Consider the following 17,082-nt stretch of genomic DNA (forward strand, 5'->3'; position numbering starts at 1 on the left):
CGCATCTATCTGCACACGTACCGGCCAAGGTCTAAAGTGCAGAGACGCACAGGATGTCTGAAGCATTCCTTGCTATTTAAGCTTGGGGCCTAACCTAGACCCATATGTGAGTAAGGAGAGCTGAAGGCTAGCCTCCCTTTCCCCCCAGGCCAACTGGTAGGTGTTTAATTTCTTATTGCTAGATCCACGTGCAAAACAGGTGAAAACTCCTGATTGGCTGTCTAGTCCTGCTAGGTGGGTCAGTGCTGGGTGTGATGATGTTTTCCCAGTGTGAGAGTTGAACTCATGTGTTGCGGGGGAGCGCAGGGCAATACTTGCTCATGTGTAGTAATGTGTGACCAAAGATGAACTTGCTGAATAGCATTTCTTAAGGGAGTCTGCCTGCCCCATGAGTAGAAAATAGTTGGTTGGAACTATGTCACACTCCTTATAATGGGATAACTTTTCATACTGTTGAAGCAGGACAGCTGTGGGGTGATTAACTTTCCTGGGAAGGGCTGGAATCTCCATTCATGAGGGCCTGTGTTACACATTGGGATCCTCAGAGGACTGCTGCCCATAAGAACCCAAATTGGCTCAGGCTGATCTGATCTGCTATCAATTGTTACATAACCAGGCCAGGCCCCAAAGGTGGTTTAGTTTATCAGCAAGAGTCAGTATTTATCACAGTGGTGGTGCCACTCTTTTCTGGCACCCTATATATTGAAGACTAAGGCAAATGCCTTGAGGCAAAAGAGGCAATAAGTTTCAAGTGGGTAAAAAGGAAACAAAATAACTAGAAAAAATGTGTCAAATTTGGAGGATAATTATTTCCCTATGCCAGGTAGCTTCCCCATTAAGATGTATATTCAACTTCTCTAATTTAAGAATTCTGATTCTTACTATATAGTATTTTTGTGCTTCAAGACGAGCTATGATTGAAATAACCAAAGTTACGTGACCTATGTCAACAAGCTAATCAGTGTTCTGGTGTCTGGGCCAGCCAGGGCCCTTCCATCTTTGAGAAACCACCATTGTGGGACAGGGTCTAAATGAGATTATCCTACATAAAACACTGTGGGTGTCTACACTGCAATCATGAGATGTGACTACAGCAGGTGTAGACATATCCAAGCTTGCTTTTCTCTAGCTAATTCAGATATTGGTAGCAGTGAAGCTAGCGCAGCACATAGTTCAGCGCTGGCTGTACAAATGTGTCCTGACCCCTGGGTTAATTACGTGGGGGGGGCTAGCCCATGCTGTTCTTGCTTCACTCCTACTCACAAGCAAGATAGACATACCTGAGCTAGTTTAATCTAGTTATCTACACGGTGATTTCAGTGTAGACGTACCCTGTGTGTGTCAATTTCTTGGGGCTGGGGCCCTAGAGAGCTGTGACTCTTGAAATTCTAAAAGGGATGAGTGTAAAAACAGGTCTTACACAGAAAGCACTGCTTACTATGCTGTGTGTTCGCAGCTTAGGTGCTATCTCTTTCTAACGCTTCCTCAAAATGGTTCCCTTGCAACTAATCTATCTTGCCACGCAAGTGCCTGAGACAAGTGCTGGGAACTCTTCGGAAGAAAATACAAAGCAATACAGGAGAGATTCTATTCACAAACCAGAACAACTTGCTGAGACCATGGATCCATACCTGTATGTACAGTATAATAATGAACCACCCTCTCGAGAGGTAGCCATGGAACGTTTCTCCATTTGAGCTTGTTTAGACTTGGAAGATAAGTTGTTTTAAAAACATGTTAGCTTACCCCTTTTAATGTTCTTAAACACTAGTGCAGACAGGCTCAATGCTTTTAAAAATATGTTGACTGGTTGTGGTCAACCCCAGCTCCCTTGGTGGCCTCTCTCTCCCCCCCTCCCCCCCCGTCTTTTTATTTGGTAATCAGAGTAGTTTGCCTACTGTTAAATTAAACAATCAAACTAAGAAAATACTGCACAGTGTCTTGAAAAAGCTTGGATCTCCCATATAGTCAAATGGGGAGATGCATTGCTCGTATCAGTTGTCTGACGGAGGCGGATTATCAGCAAAGCAAAGAGTTGGCTCTAATAGAAAGAAACACTGCCCTTTTCAGTGTCATAAAAACCCTGAAAATGTAACAGCTATTTCTAAAAACTCTTACGCTCATATTAAATATTTAGATAATATTTAGCGGTCCAAAGGATAACTGCTCATTGCTGTTCTTTAAACAGAGCCCTTACAGGCTCTGCATGTGGAATTCAGTAGGATAATCAGATTTATACAGTGACATATCTTAAAGAAATGTTTAATTGGAGTGGCTCTGAGTGAGAATACATCAAGTCATGCACAGGTGCCTTGTCCTAGCCCCTGAATCCCTGTATGAAGATAGGGATGAGAACACAGTGCTTCATTGAGGGCTGCAGTTCAATAACATCTACTAGGTTTTGAGCGAATGAAGGCCTAGTGTTGATATACCTGATACAGGCCTGGGGGACTGCCCTGGTTACTGCTCTCTATGGAACACCTTCCCCTCACACTGTGGTTCATACAAGCATTAACTTGAAACCTTATTGTTATAGACTTAGCCATTCTGGTCTGAAGTCCAAAGGGTGATGGCCTGGCTACTTCCAACAGCAGAGTAGGGACTTCTGCACCTGTATTCTCCTTAGTTTAGGGGTCAATGCAGTTTGCAGAGACAGCGTCTATTATAACTTCTCCGCTGTGGAAGAGTGCAGGGTAGAAAAGTCAAACTGACTTCACTTCTCTGTGTGCCCCATACACAATGCTATAATCAGACTAAGAAACTAAAGCAGTGAAAACAAAACAAAACATAATGCATTAAATAAGCAATTCCTAACACCAGAGCCGATGGGGGAGCAGCTTGCCAAATTTTTCTCCAATGGACTGGAATTAGTTTCAATTAATATTAAGTACAACAGGAAATGAGTTCAACAAGGTGTGCCAGTTAGAACTAACAGCAGTAGTAGGTCTTGGCTATCACCAAAGAGTTAATGTGCCTTACTGAATGGAAGCTTTCTCTGCACATATTGACTCTATGGGGGCTTCCATCCATTTGTGGTGTGACTTTAGCATTCAGGCTTATCATTTTCAGTGCCAGTGTCTGCACCAGAATGTCTTGAAGAAGCCAGGTCTGTAGATAAGCATAAACCTGACTCTTCAGTACAGAAATTGGTCTCCTTTTCCCCCAAAACTGCCACATAGCAATGCCATTCCTATGGTCACTTCTGCTTCGAATGGGGAAGGGACAACAGGTGGTGACCACTCTGACCACATTCACAGAAGGGCTTATAGATGGGGAAACTTACCAAAATATCAGACTTGAAACAGCTATTTGTATCTTTCTCTCTCCCACCCCTCCTCCTGTGACTTATTGATGAGATAATTATGTTTAAACAGTGCCTTGCTCGCCTCTTGTTCATCTGCTTTTGCTCTTTGATCACCCAGGAAAGTCACTGCTGAATTTGTAACAGGCTAGCTGCACAAGTTCAGGACTGTGACTTTACTGAAAGATGAAACAGCAGCTCAGGTGAGGACAGAATTCAAAATATTGGTCTCTGCAATAGAAGCAGAGGCAAAAGAGAGCCAAGGAATATTGGCTGACTAAATTGCTTTTTGTATAAAAGTTAAGAGGTGTAAATTCAGTGCTGGGAAAGGTACCGATGTGAGAGGACTGTAGTTCACACGACAAAGATGGCAGCGACAGCAGCAGTAGCGCAAGTTTCCTCCACGGCCCTGAGTTGGGGAGGAGAACTAAGATGATAATTCCATCTCCATGACTGTTCAGTCTTTGGCCTCCTTGATGAGAATGGCATGGATAATGATCCACCAGAATCTCCACTGAAACCATTAAGCAGCCATCATCTGGTTAATACCTTAATGTCACTACTCATCCAGTTCACGATGGCAATAGCAAATGGTTTTAGATCCTGTTATCAAGCTGCTGAGCTGTTCAGTTCTCGTGTGCAAGCCTATTTCTTTTTACTTACCCTCAAGCCGCTCTCTGTGGAGACAGCCACAGACCTCTGCATGTGTAAGAAGCTGAGCTTGGTGTTCTAAGACTCCATATATAACTCAGTGTTGTAATACAGAATGAATGGCAGGGGTACAAAGCATTTACTTTTTATCTTTTGCCTTCAAGCCATGGCTTGCCACGTGGATGAGGAAGGACTAGTACAGACCATTCAGAGCAGCTGGAGGGAGATAGAAAGAGGCAGGCTTGCTTGGAGGATGTGAATTTTGCCTGCCTGGGAAAATCCTGTATCTTTGCTTTGCTGAAATAGTCGTATGTATGAAGCACTTTATCAAACTGCAGGAATTAGAGAACTATTACTACAGCTGATAAACTGGAAATGTTTACAGATTATATTACATTCCAAGATTCTATCTCCACCTGTGTTTAAAAATATGTATTTGTAAGACAAAAAAAACTTGTATAAGAAGTTAAGAGTGGCTTTATTATTTCTGGTATGGACTGATTAAACTCCATGCCCTGTGTGCTGCGTGGGAAGCAGACCCAAGCACTGTACAGCTCATCTGCACCTTTTCTGAGGGAAAACCTATTAGGAAGCACCTGCTGAAGGTTCTGAGCGTTATAGCACATTTTCACTTGTCAGCATGAAAAGCGAGATGGATAATTAATAACCATTTAAACAGCAAATTAATAGTTCACGTTCACAGCAGGAGCTCCCAAGAGAAATGAGGGCCTACGCAATGCTATACAACCACCCTGCTTTATTTTACCAATTGCTACAACCTCCTCCTACTTTGAGAGGAAAACTAGAGCCAGGCATGGTTCCATGTCCAGCCTCCCCAAAATGCTGCAGCAGCACTGATAAGCCTCAGCTGGCCCTGAATAAGAGGAAGCTACACTCTGTCCCAGTCTGGGGGGAATAACCTCTGGCACAGATGCGTGGGGAAGAGAAGTATAGGGAGCACTAGTTCCCGGGCTGTTGGCTGTGAAGCAAGTTAACTATTGCGCTCCATTCTCTGTGCTGCTTGTGGGCAGGTCTCCTGCTTCTGGCCTATTTTTAAGGGCCTTTCAGAGATCATCTTGTCTCTTCCCTGGAACATGAAACAGACCATGACATATTCATTTTAGTAGTTTTAATGTAAAAAACAGAAGGAACAGAGTGTTGAGCTGTTAGCGGAGAAGGGATGCCCTTGAATTATTGAAGTTGTTACTAAGCCATAAGTGAAACACACCACATGTTGGGACTGCACCAGCACCAGAAATGCTGTAGTTTGTTCTCCCTCAAGAAAAAAAAACATTGTTTTCTCCTCCACCCATCCAGTAGATAAGTTTTCTCTGCTGAGAAAGGAGAACATTGCAAAAAGTGGCCACACCTATGGCAGGTTCATACTTAATAGATGGGTCCTTGCCCAATATGGGGAGTGATTTATTCCATTGGGTGATGGTGGAATGCTGCTGTTCCCTATACCTCCTCCACCTGTCTCAGTGTGTACTCCAGGATAGTATCTAGCCCCTGGAACTTAAAATAGCCACGGAACAATTTCTTTTGGAGCAGTAGGGGAAACCAGTAGACATCATCGGGCCACATATGACTGAAAGGCACCTGATCCAGCTGAAACCACTGTGGCTGCATTTCTAAAATAGGAAGAATAAAGAGGTTTGAATAAACTTATTTCACTGCTGTCATGTTTCAATTCTGGGTGTCCTAGGAGAGAAGGGAAGCACCTCCAATAACTCTGATCCATAGGTCAGCATAGTTAGCTATTTTCCTTACAGGGTGATTGAAGGGGAAAATTGTCCAGAGGAAGAAGCCGGACACAGGGAGGCAATGGGCTGATGAGGTTGCTCAGACAACATATTCCTATGCAGCCACTACTCCCTTTCTAGTAAACACAGGCAGGAAGCTCCTTCTGAGGGCTGAGAGTCCAAAACTAATAATGAGAGAGTGGGGAAGACGACAAATTCAATGTGCATCAGAAAGGTCCATATAAGCATAGGACCAGCATCACCCTTTCTCAACATATGCTTTTAAGTAGTAGGAAACGGGCAAACAAATCCTCTGTGCTGCCACTTGATCTCTGCACTTACCATCACTTTCTGTGGGCTCTCCATAAAAGCTGTCTGTGCGGAAAATGTGGACTTCCATGAGTTCAGAGTTACCTACAAACTCAAAGGTGATCTGACCCATCTTCTGTAAGTTATCTACTGTCAGTCCGCTCTCTTCCAGCAGCTCCCTGCAAGAGGGACAGATATCTTGGTATGAGAATGAGCAGTGGGAAAAGCACAAACTCAACAGTCAAAGTTTGCATGCACACCACTCTGGGGTGAAGGCAGAGAGACAGCCTGCATCTTTTGCACCAACATGGACAGAGAAATGGGGGGGGGGGGGGGAGTTGACAACTAGGAAAGGAGGAAACTTTAAAGCAGGAATGCCTAAAACTTCCTCAGCTTAGGGTCAAATGGGCAACTTGTCAGGAGTGTGGGCGCTGTACCTGCCAGTGTAAGAACAGAGCAGAGTGCACAGATCCCCACAAGTAATGCTCCAGCTTGATCCAAAGTGCTAGCTTACTTGGACTGAGATGGCCTACAGCATGCTGGAACCTGCAATCTGCTGGGGCCATGCATCTGTGTTAGATGAGAATGATTACAAATGGCTCGTTAGCCCTTGCTCTAAATGATGCATCATGAAATGCACAAAGCAGGGAATTGTTAAAATATTCTGTTCTTGATTTTCGCTGTTTTGAAAATGATGGCATATTCCAGAAACTACAAGGAAGAAAATGGCATCCTGTGAGTAGAAAACAGTGGATATAAGACAAGCCTAATGCCTATTGCCAGAAGCAGGCTTATTACAAAAGTCATATATACTTTCTATAGGAAAAATTCAAGTTATGATAAAAACTGGCCTGGGAGACATTCTGGAGAAAGGAGTTAGCAAAAGATTAGGTTTAGCCTTTTACAGTTGCTGTTGAATTCTGTACTTTTGTACTAAATCAAATTATTCAGACATATGGATTAGCTACTCATCTTGCAATGGGCAGATTTAAGATACGCTAGAGCTGGGTGAAAACTCTCACCACCTCTCACCTCAGTCTCACTTTTAATTCTTAGTGGCTCAATGGGCTCCTTCACCAAGGCAGCTCAAAGTGCTTTGCAAGCATCCATTTAGTTAAGCCTTGTGACGTTTTGGTGAGGAACGTGGGAGACATAGGGATGTCTGCATTTACCAGTGAAATTCAGCTACTGCTGAGGCTAAATGAAACTGTTGTTTAATGGCACAACACACTAGGTCAGTGTTTCTCAATTAAATTTGGCCGCGGAACCCTTTTTAACTTCTGCGGGGCCATGCGATACCCTCCGCTGAAAAATCCGGGACATCTTCCCCTTTTCGGCGGCGTGTGCTGTCGGCTGTTTTCGGCAGCGCGATTTCAATTTTTCACAGAACCCTGAAATTGGGTTCCACGGAACACCAATTGAGAAACACTGCACTAGGTAATGTTTCAAGACAGGAAATCAAAACCATATCCAGCTGAAATGTAGGGAGGATTTTGGAAGATAGGATATAATGATCAAAACTGAAATTTGTCCAGAACTGTTGGGTTAGTACATCTATTGTTATGAAAAGTATCAAGTTCTCCTCTGATGAGCACAAATAACCAGGACCTTAGGTTTACATCTCACCTGAAAACACCGTGCTGGGACCCATGGCAATGACCCAGAGAAGAGAGTGTTACTAATTTGACTTGCCATCACTGCTTCCAATGCACACCTAGGTGCCACAAAAGGTCTCCCATTTAAGTATTGATCTGGCTCACCCTTTAATTCAGATAGTATGAAACTTCAGCAGTATTTTACTGGTCAAATAAGTAACCGCTTTCATTTGTAGATCTGGAGTGCTATTACAAAAACCTGTATCAAACTATGTTCAGAGGAAGGAACTGGTGGGCTTCGTTCCAATACTGATGCAGGATATCATCACAATCCATCTGAGATCAAATATTTTATCTCTTATTTGGACCTGTGTAAATAATATGTCAGCCCTTATGAAAAAGCAGTGACTAAAGTGAACTTTCTGTGTACGCACTAAGTGAAAGCTTACTTAGCATATGAGAGACTAGAGGATACACTTAAAATCCTATGTCTTCTCTGAAGTTGCCAGCCAGCCAGTTCCCCACTTCATCACACAGGGCTTGGGCCACTTGGAAAAATAAATAGATCAACTACTTTATTTACATGAATGCACTTTGGGCAATTTTTTGCCTGTCCCTAGCAGACTGGGTATGGGGTGGAACTGTGAGATTAGTGCATGGCTCTTCCAATGTACAGCAATAACTAATATTTTGAAAGCCAGTATATATTCAGATGTGGTATTTAATTAAAGTTAGTCCTGGCTTTAAAATGAATGTGCAGTTGGATTTTTTAAAATTTTTAAACATTTTTTGGGAGGGCAGTAACTCTGCAGTTAAATCTAATGGAAGCCCTCTGTAAGGGATCAATCACTCTCTGGCATCAATGTGATCGATCCCATTTTTTAGAGTTACACACTGATTTAGTGGTTTGACTAATTTTAGTTCATCTTCCTGGAATACATGGTGTTACCTAAAATAGATATTTTCTCAGCAATAGATCTTAAAGCTTTATTTTAAGAGGCTGTGATAAAAAGACAGCTGGGTGTGACACTGCTGTGGTTTTCTAAGCAGTTTGATACATCTCTGTATGGTCCAGTTCCCTACACAGTGGCTGGAAACATAATAGGTAATAAATTAAATTAGAAATAATGAACCAGTTGAATGTTCCCTTAATAAAATGATGTGACATGGTGAACAACGGTGGGCATTTGGATGCTCTAGGGCAGGAGTTTTCAAACTTTTTAGGCTGCGTACCCCTTTCCAAATAATGTAGTGTACCACATAGCCGGATCTGAGATAGGGTCATAATATACCTATGAGAACAGTCGAAAAAGGTCTGTACGGGATAACACAATGCCTTGGCTGCCATTACAGGATTTTTCTCACGTACCCCCGGGGGAAAGCTTGTGTACCACAGTTTGAAAACCTCAGCTCTAGGGGATTCTGTGTATCCAGTGAGTTACAGAAACTCTTCTGTTGAAGCAAGAAACATAATTTGATACATGTCTCAGATTAACATTTAGTCATTATGTATGCTAAGCCCTACCCAGGAATGGATGCCATCACAATCCCAGGGGAGAGAGCCAGATCCAACAGGCTACTGCAATTGGTGGCTGAGGTAGTTCCCCAGTGATGCTGCTGTCGGCTCTGATGAGCTGCCGCAAGAGGGCTCCAGCTCCAACTGCTACACACACAATCCAGGGTATTTCTATACTGATGGCGGCAAAGCCGCTGCCGCCAGATTGATCTTTCTGGATTGATTGAGTGGTCAGTGTAGACCCGCTCAATCGATCATGAAGTCGACTGAGTAAAACCACCCCCTCAAGTAATGTAGCGCTGTGTTGATGTGAACGCGGTTCCCCTCGGCGCAGTGCAGTGAAGACAGCACGCAGAAGAGAAGCACAGCAGTCGACGGGAGTTACGCAAGCTACTCTGCGTAGTTTGCATAACTCCCGTCGACTGCCGCCGAATTGCCAGGTAAGTGTAGACCAGGGCCCAGACTCCAGAGCAACATCCCTTGTGAGTGTGCTGACCACACTGCCTCAGGTAGCTGAAACATTGCAAATATGGCTAAAAACTCTTACATGTTAAAGCAACAGCTTCTAAGGCTATGTCTACACTACCACTTATGTCAGTATAGTTTCTCTCACTCAAGGGTGTGAATAAGCGACCCCTTGAGTGACATAAGTCACACTGACATAAGCGCCAGTGTAGACAGCGCTATGTTGGTGCGGCTTCTCCCGCCAACATAGCTACCGCTGCTCATGGAGGTAGTTTTATTATGCCGCCAGCATAGAGCATCTTCACTAGATGTGCTGCATCAGTGCAGCTGCAGTGCTGTATGTGTAGACGAGCCCTGCAAGATGGTGCCAGTGTACACCTGTGAAATACCATGTGTTGTTCCAGTAACTTTAGAACCTCAATGCTGGTGTGCGGCTTAGTGCGTGCAGTGCTTTGAGAACTTTACAAGTACTTCTTTATAAATGCTAAACTATTCAAAGCATCACATCTACCCTATTTTCAGCCACAGCAAGAGCCTAACAAACCAAGAGCAGACTCAAGAAAGGAGGCTCATCTCCCTCCCTCCATACACAGGCAGTAACTTATCTGAAAGGCTATTCCATAAAACGCAGCCAACATAATGCTGTGAGGGGCCAGTTCTCTGCAAAGTAAACTACTCTGTGCAGAAGGGACCTTTGGCTTACCCAGAAATAAGCAGAGGTAGCCAATGTGACAGAGCCAGAGATTTACTGTAGCAATGCTGAACTCCCTGGCATTCTGAAGGGAAATTCAGGCAGTTGGGAAAGGGCCTGGAGGCCTGGTCGTATGTCAGCAGAACTCGTATATGAAATTATTGCGTATGAAATTACTGATTTTAGGGGTGATCTGCCATGTGATTTTCTGCCGCAGTCCCAACAGATCTCATAAAATAAATAGGAGGGGGCTGGTTCAATCAATAATTGGACATAGTCTCAAGCGCCGCAGGAAGGCAGTACTGGTGACTCAGGAGCTGGTACTCTTCCTTTGAGCCCTTACTGAACACAATCACCCAGCACAGCCCAAGGCAGCTCCTGCCTCCCACACCCCCAGAGCTCTGGCCATGCAGCCCCCGCCCCTCTCACCTGCGGGCCGCTTCCTCGATGGTCTCCCCCGCCTGCACTTTGCCTCCGAAGCCGTTCCACCGCCCAGCCCCGAATCCACGTTTCTTCATGCCCAGCAGCACCCGCTGGGGCTGCAGCACCAGCACCAGCGTGAAGAGCTTGCAGGTGAACATCGCTCCGGTCTGGGCACAGGGGAGACAGGCGGGTCTGAACCAGGCACCCCTGGGCGGGCGGGCTCAGACACCGCGGGGCACGCAGAGTGAGGGGAAGGGGCTCCAGCCGCTAGGCTGTGCTGCTCCGCTCGGCTTAGCCCCAGAGGCTGCTGATTAAAGCCAACCCACCCCCACCTTCAGCACGGCCCCGCTTCCCCTCACTGACCTCGCAGCGCCCGGCCCGGCCCCCCTCCCATCACTAACCTGGGCCGGCCAGGCTCCGCCCTTCCCCCATCACTAACCTGGCCCCCCTCGCTGACCCGAGCCGGCCTGGCCAATCCTTCCCCCCATCAGTAACCTGGCCTCGGCCCGACGGCCCCATCGTTGAGCCGGCCGGGCCTGGCCCGCTCCCCCCCTTATCACTCACCTGGGCCGGCCCGCTTCGCCCCCACTCGCTAATCCGGCTCGCCCCGCCCCGCCCCGCCCCGCCCCGCACTAACCAGCCCCGGCCGGCTCCGAGACCTCCCCCATCACTAACCCGGCCCCGGCCGCACGGGGAGAGGGCGCGGGCTGCCCAGCACCGCCGGTTGCTTCAGTGAAAACGGCCCGACTGGGAAACAGGAGTCGCCGCCTGGCGGGAGCCCGGGCCCAGCTCACGAGAGAGGCGGCGGCGCCCTGGCAGAGCTGGAAAGCCGCGTTCCCCCCCTAGTCCCCGCTCCGCTCCCCCGTCTCCGCCCGGCCGGGCCTCGCCTCCCCAGCGCTGTCCCAGGGCGGCCGCGGAAGTCGCGGCGCCGAGCGTGTTTCTGGGCCGGGAGAGCTCGGAGAGCAGAGAGCGGGAGCTGGCCGGGGCCATGATCCGGTGAGGAGCGGTCCGGCTACATCTGCTAGTGGGAAATGGGGCTTTAGACGGAGCAATGCCACCTAACCTTCTTTCTTTGGGGATTTAGTGCTGTATGTGTAGACGAGCCCCCCCCCCCCCCCCCCCCCCCAAATAACTGATTTGATTTTAAGCTATTAATAAATAGTTTTTTAAATAAAAATAAAAAATGATATATAAAAATTTGTTTTCATAGGCCCTGAAAGTTTCGTAGGCCCTAGGCACTGCGCCCGTTGTGCCTAATGGATAATACGGCCCTGGGGGTGAGGGTCCTTGATGACAGCTGTGGTGACTGAATGCCTCTCTTTATCCAAGCAACAGCTCCAGTATAGTGTCCCTGCATGATGTGTGAAGAATTACTTGAAGGCGAGAAAGGGCCATCCAGACTCATTTGTTCCTTAGTGCCTTCGACACTAGCAACAAAGGTGCCCAGTAGTACTAACAGTGATGGGGTGTGTTGCAAAGTAGACACCTATTCCCTAGAAACTGGACCGAGAAGCACCATGGAGCTTCACATAGGCTATCAGATTGCTGTGAGATGGTCGTGGTGTTCAATATCTATCTTGCAGAGTTGTTCTGAGGATTGGATAATGTTGATAAACTATTCTTAGCATACGAAAATCTCACTATAAATGCTGAGTTCTTTTGGGGGCCGGGACCATCCTTTTGTTCTGTGTTTGTACAGTGCCATCACAGAATAGGATCCTGATCCATAATTGGGACTCCTGGGTGCTACCACAATACAAACAACAAAGAGTTATAATTATCAACTTCAGGTGCCCAGTAGTCTCTAAAATGAGACAGTAAATTTCAGGAGTCCCATCTGGAGAAGAGGCTAGTGATTGATTGGAAGGAAAGAGGTTACAATTGGAGTCTGTTACTTTAGAGACCTATCGTTGTCAAGTGCACAGTGGTTATGCAGAAACAGATTACCTTACCTTGCTTTTTTATAGTTATCAGAGGTTGGTGAGCACTTCACTTCAGTGCCAAAGGATCCACACTGCAGCAGGATGTCTGAAGAGCAAAACAGGGGCAGAGCACCTCTGGCTGGAGCGGCATCTGAAGGATCCATTTGTGAAGGCAAGAAAACAGCATAATTATCGTTGCCGGAGCGCCTTCAAACTGCTGGAGATAGATGACAAACATCAGGTTCTTCGTCCAGGGCTCTCTGTGATAGACTGTGGAGCAGCTCCTGGAGCTTGGAGTCAAGTTGCTGTACAGCGAGTCAATGCTTTGGATGTGGGTGAGTTCATATGCTTATCCAGAAGAAGAACTAGACAGTGCTGACTCAGTCGGAAATCTGTGGGGAGTCTCCTCTACTAATAGATTTAAGGAAAGCTGAACTTTGATGTGTGCTTACATTCAGCACAATCATTAATAACTGTATAAAGCTTAAAGCATGTAGGATTTTTTGTAGCCATCATGGTAATAAAGAGGAGCAGTTCCTATGGGGTGGAGAAGCCATCTTTAGGGAGTACCTAGAAGGAGATAGCTGATGTATTGCAGAAGTGGCTAAAGCACTTACATTGAACTACTCTATGGGGTATTATATAAAGGCTAAAGAAAAGGGATGGGTGTGGGGGAAGAGGGGTCTGTCCCATCTCTGCCACTACCTTAGGATATGTCTACACATAGAAACAAGCTGTAGTGTAGATACTTAATAAAGCGATGGAAGGGGTTGTTCGATCGCTGTAATAAATCCACTTCTCCCAGAGCAGCCCCTTAATGGGTAAGAAACAACTTCTGAGGCAAGAAACAACTTCTCTGTATCTCAGTTTGCCTTTCTGAAAAATTGTGGTAGCATTGACCTCCTAGGGGTTTTGTGTTTTAATTAATTAATGTTTGTAAGGTGCTATATAATAGGGCAACGTATTGTTGTTATAGGTTGACTCCAGCACAGCCCTACTGTTGATACACTGGGTAGAGATGGATGAAGAGGCTTTCTGGAATATCGATCTTTAAAGAAAGCTTTGCTTTAAAAAAAAAAAAAAAAAAATTTGCTTGTTCCAAGCTTGCTAAAAATAACTAAGTTGAGATGAGCATAACAGATGAGCATTCTGATTATAGGAAGGTTAGACAGCACTTTTGTCGATGTGTGATGTAGGTTTGTGTATTGAACTCTGGGGAAACTCATGAATATGACTCGAATTGTTAGCTGCTCTTGTAATAAGAATGATTAATTTGGAGGAGGGAGGTGTCTTGCATTAACTCTTTGTTTCCTTTAGATCCCAATGCCCCTGTTGGTTTTGTCCTTGGAGTTGACCTTCTTCAAATTTCCCCTCTGGAAGGAGCAGTCTTCCTGGCCAATACTGATATTACAGATCCAGTCACGCTTAAGAAGATCCAGGAGCTACTCCCTACAGAGAAGGCAGATGTTATTTTGAGCGACATGGCACCTAATGCCACAGGGATCCGAGAGCTAGATCATCAGAAGCTGATTAACTTGTGCTTGTCTCTTTTGGAACTGTCCCAAAGTATCTTGCGGCCAAGGGGAACCATCCTCTGTAAATTCTGGAATGGGCGGGAAGCCAGTCTCCTCAAAAACAGACTAATGGAGCACTTCCAGGATGTGAGAACTATAAAGCCTCAGTCCAGCCGGAAAGAGTCTGCGGAGACTTATTTCTTGGCAAAACTGTACAGGGTGGAGTGAAATATCAGAAACATTGATAATTGTGTCTGTCCATATTGCAGGAGTTGTCAGTCACTGACTAGATACCTTGATTTGGGTATACTTTAAAAAAAAAAAAAAAAAAAAAAAAGTCCCACCATTGAGACTCTGAAATTGAATTGCTTTATTGTTAAGCCTAATTTGGTGAAATCCGTCATTTATATAACATGATAGGTGTTCCTCATGCTTTACAGATACAAAATAAAACAAGGTTGCTGCCCCACTGAGTTTACAATCTAATTATGCAAGTAAGGACATCCCGTCTAACTCCCCACCTGGGGAAGAAGCTGTTGGGAATGGTATAAAACCTGTCTGTGGGTGATGGTTACAAAAATAAAACACTAGTTATAGATTAGTTTACATGTGTATGTTTATTTAAAATTGCAATGTGATCTCTGTAGTCATACTTTGAAGAAAACAAAGGCGGTTGTCATAATGAGAGTGAAGAAAAGAGAACTAAAAGTCAGTTTTATTTCTTCTGCATTTTTCCTAAAAGATTGTTGCAATTTATTAGTGCACTCTTTGCCTGATAATCAGTTGGGCTGAAATTTTCCATGCGAGCTGTCTGCCTCAGGCTGAAGTTTTCCAGAAAACTTGAGCCAAAATGGTCAAGCTGTTTTTAAGAAAGAGTCTAGGAAAAATACACATTTTGCCTCTATTAAAAACTTCAGGTGCCTTATTCATTGAGAAGGTCTGTTGCCCCTCCTGTTTGGAGCAGGGCCTTGAAATGTGGAAGAGGAGTGGCCTTTTTGACAGGGATGTGCCTTTTTTGTCCTCAGGAAAATCCAACCACATTTGACCAAGTTTCAAACCTCTGAAAAATCAGTTTGCATATGCTCAAGTTGAGTCCTGTTAGAGCTTAGTTAGTAGCTAAATACCCCAAAGAGTGTGTTTTCTCTTGGCATGCTGCAGCCCTGCCCTGAGCAGGTCTTTCCCTGCAATTACAATTCTAGACTGCTGAGCCCCAAGGTCACTTGAGCTCATGGAAAGCAGAGTGCTTGGGGCATTTTCATGCAGCCTCAAGAAAGAGCTGGTCAGAGTCACTTGTGGGCATAGTGGAAGCATAGCTGGAATCCCAAATTAGCAACATAAGAAGGTTTACACAGTACACACTTACTATGATTTATCTTGGATTTCTGTTTAAACATTTGGTTTGATTAAACTGCACCCTCTTCCTCTACAATAGGATAAGGGTGTGAATGGCTGAAGCTAACAGTGAGCATCCTTAGTGCTGCTGCTGAAGAGAGAAGATTGGAGTGTGAATTGCTGAGTTTCCAAGCCTTGTATCCATCAGTTCTAGACAGAGGAGGGCAAAGATGCAATTGCATACCATAAAAGAGTGAGGAAGGAAAGTGGGAGTGAAAATTCAATAATTCTTTATCTACTTGCTGAGGGACAACAACAGGATCTTAAAAAGGGACATGGCTCTTCATTCCCCTTGGGTCTCTTCATTTTCCAGTGCCCACAGTGCACCTGGGGAATATTCTCCTACTCCTGCCAACACCAAGGCTGCTCACTGATATGAGTGCAAATCCAGTGCATGCACAGTTATATTGCTACTAGAGTCATTGCCCAAGTTAGAACTTTGCTAATTTTCTAAGATCATCTCTTTTAGGAAGGTAGCAAATAAAAAGTGCTCAGCAGAGGACAGAATCCGATCAGGTCTAGTTGCCCCTAGGTGGGCTCTGGTCTGTATCTTCCTAGGAGCCCTCCTGATGCTTCTGTCTGTGAAGAAGTGGCAGGCAAAGGATCCTTGCAGGTGTCCTCATCCAATCCGGTGGCAGATCTGCAAGATTCAAAGGATGGAATCTAGGCGTTGTCACTGTGGTCAGAAGTTGTGAAGATGTGGGTAGACCGGGTGGGTTACGTGCTCTCCCTGCAGCATGTTAGAGGTGCAATTCCTGTTGTGTGGTGCCTCCTTAGTTGGAGGAGGGGTGATCATTTGTGGTGGGGCCTCATGCCTTTTCTGTAAAGCAGGGTGTTTTCTAGTAGATTAACTATTATTGCTAAACATCGGTACTGCAGCAGAGCTCAGAGGCCCTAAAAGAAGTCCAGGTCCCGTTGTGGTAGTATACCCTGTAGGTATACATAGTGAGTGAGAGACACTCTAAATAGACAAGACAGACAAAGGAAGGGAGAAAGGAAATATACTGAAGCACAGAGGGAGCAAGGTCATACAGGAAATCTGGCAGAGCTAAGACTGGAACCCAGGGTCCTGAGTCCCGGTCCAGGGTCTGGATCACAAAAGTGTCCTTCCTCTCCGCAAAAAAGTGGTAGATCTCCGCTCTTTACAACGGTGCCAGGACGCTGACTGGTCTACTATACCGCTGTAGAGAAATAAGTGTTTCACGCCTGCTCCCACTATTGCGGTAATAGGAGAGCGGAGCTACAGTTAGGGTGCAGGTATAATCCCAGCATTACGGTAAGGGGAGCTGGTCTCGCGGGAGCTGGGCACGAGTTCTCGTGAGATCTCCGCACTGGGTGGGGACTAGGAGGAGGGAGATCCAAGCAGGCAGGAGCAGCGAGTGAGCCGGCAGCGGCGGGTGAGTGTGAGAGGCGCGCCGCGCCCCCCACCCCCGCCCCCAGAGTGGTCGAGCCCTTGCGCCCCGCAGCCCGGGGCCCCGCCTCCCCCAACTGAACCCCCGAGGCAGCAGCAGAGGGCCCCGCTCCCCGACACCAACGTACCTCCTCGGGGGCAGTCATACGG

General features: G+C 45.8%; 3 protein-coding genes across 12 annotated transcripts in view; 2 read left to right on the top strand and 1 right to left on the bottom strand.

Annotated features, from left to right (window-relative positions):
• Window positions 1–5,277: 5,277 nt before the first annotated feature.
• NUDT1 (nudix hydrolase 1) lies at window positions 5,278–11,509 on the bottom strand. 4 transcript variants are annotated; one of them, XM_067550853.1, is made up of 4 exons: window positions 11,369–11,509; window positions 10,700–10,860; window positions 6,037–6,182; window positions 5,278–5,583 (listed from the first exon to the last, which is right to left on the bottom strand). In XM_067550853.1, the coding sequence occupies exons 2-4, from the start codon at window positions 10,849–10,851 to the stop codon at window positions 5,411–5,413; spliced, it is 471 nt and encodes a 156-aa protein (XP_067406954.1). In that variant the 5' UTR covers window positions 10,852–10,860; window positions 11,369–11,509; the 3' UTR covers window positions 5,278–5,410. The 4 variants fall into 4 exon arrangements, with proteins under 4 accessions (XP_067406954.1, XP_067406955.1, XP_067406953.1 ...); XM_067550854.1 differs by lacking the exon at window positions 11,369–11,509 and adding an exon at window positions 11,331–11,355; XM_067550852.1 differs by lacking the exon at window positions 11,369–11,509 and adding an exon at window positions 11,258–11,317.
• Window positions 11,510–11,579: 70 nt separating this feature from the next.
• Window positions 11,580–14,931, top strand: MRM2 (mitochondrial rRNA methyltransferase 2). The gene is given in 4 exon segments (XM_067550855.1): window positions 11,580–11,689; window positions 12,661–12,950; window positions 13,933–14,346; window positions 14,349–14,931. Coding segments are annotated over 4 exon segments (738 nt in total). The 5' UTR covers window positions 11,580–11,681; the 3' UTR covers window positions 14,375–14,931.
• Window positions 14,932–16,856: 1,925 nt separating this feature from the next.
• MAD1L1 (mitotic arrest deficient 1 like 1) overlaps window positions 16,857–17,082 on the top strand; it is a 493,546-nt gene continuing 493,320 nt past the window's right edge. For 5 of the 7 annotated variants that reach the window (XM_067550856.1, XM_067550860.1, XM_067550861.1 and 2 more), the window contains exon 1: window positions 16,860–16,918. The gene's annotated coding sequence lies outside the window, so the exon portion shown is untranslated. Of the gene's footprint in view, window positions 16,919–17,082 lie in introns of all 7 variants that reach the window. The other 2 variants (XM_067550858.1, XM_067550857.1) reach the window with 2 other exon arrangements.

This window comes from Emydura macquarii, unplaced genomic scaffold (genome assembly GCF_026122565.2).
Source record: "Emydura macquarii macquarii isolate MOO-44397 ecotype Brisbane River unplaced genomic scaffold, CSIRO-AGI_Emac_v2 contig_1348, whole genome shotgun sequence".
Taxonomy (NCBI): domain Eukaryota; kingdom Metazoa; phylum Chordata; order Testudines; family Chelidae; genus Emydura; species Emydura macquarii.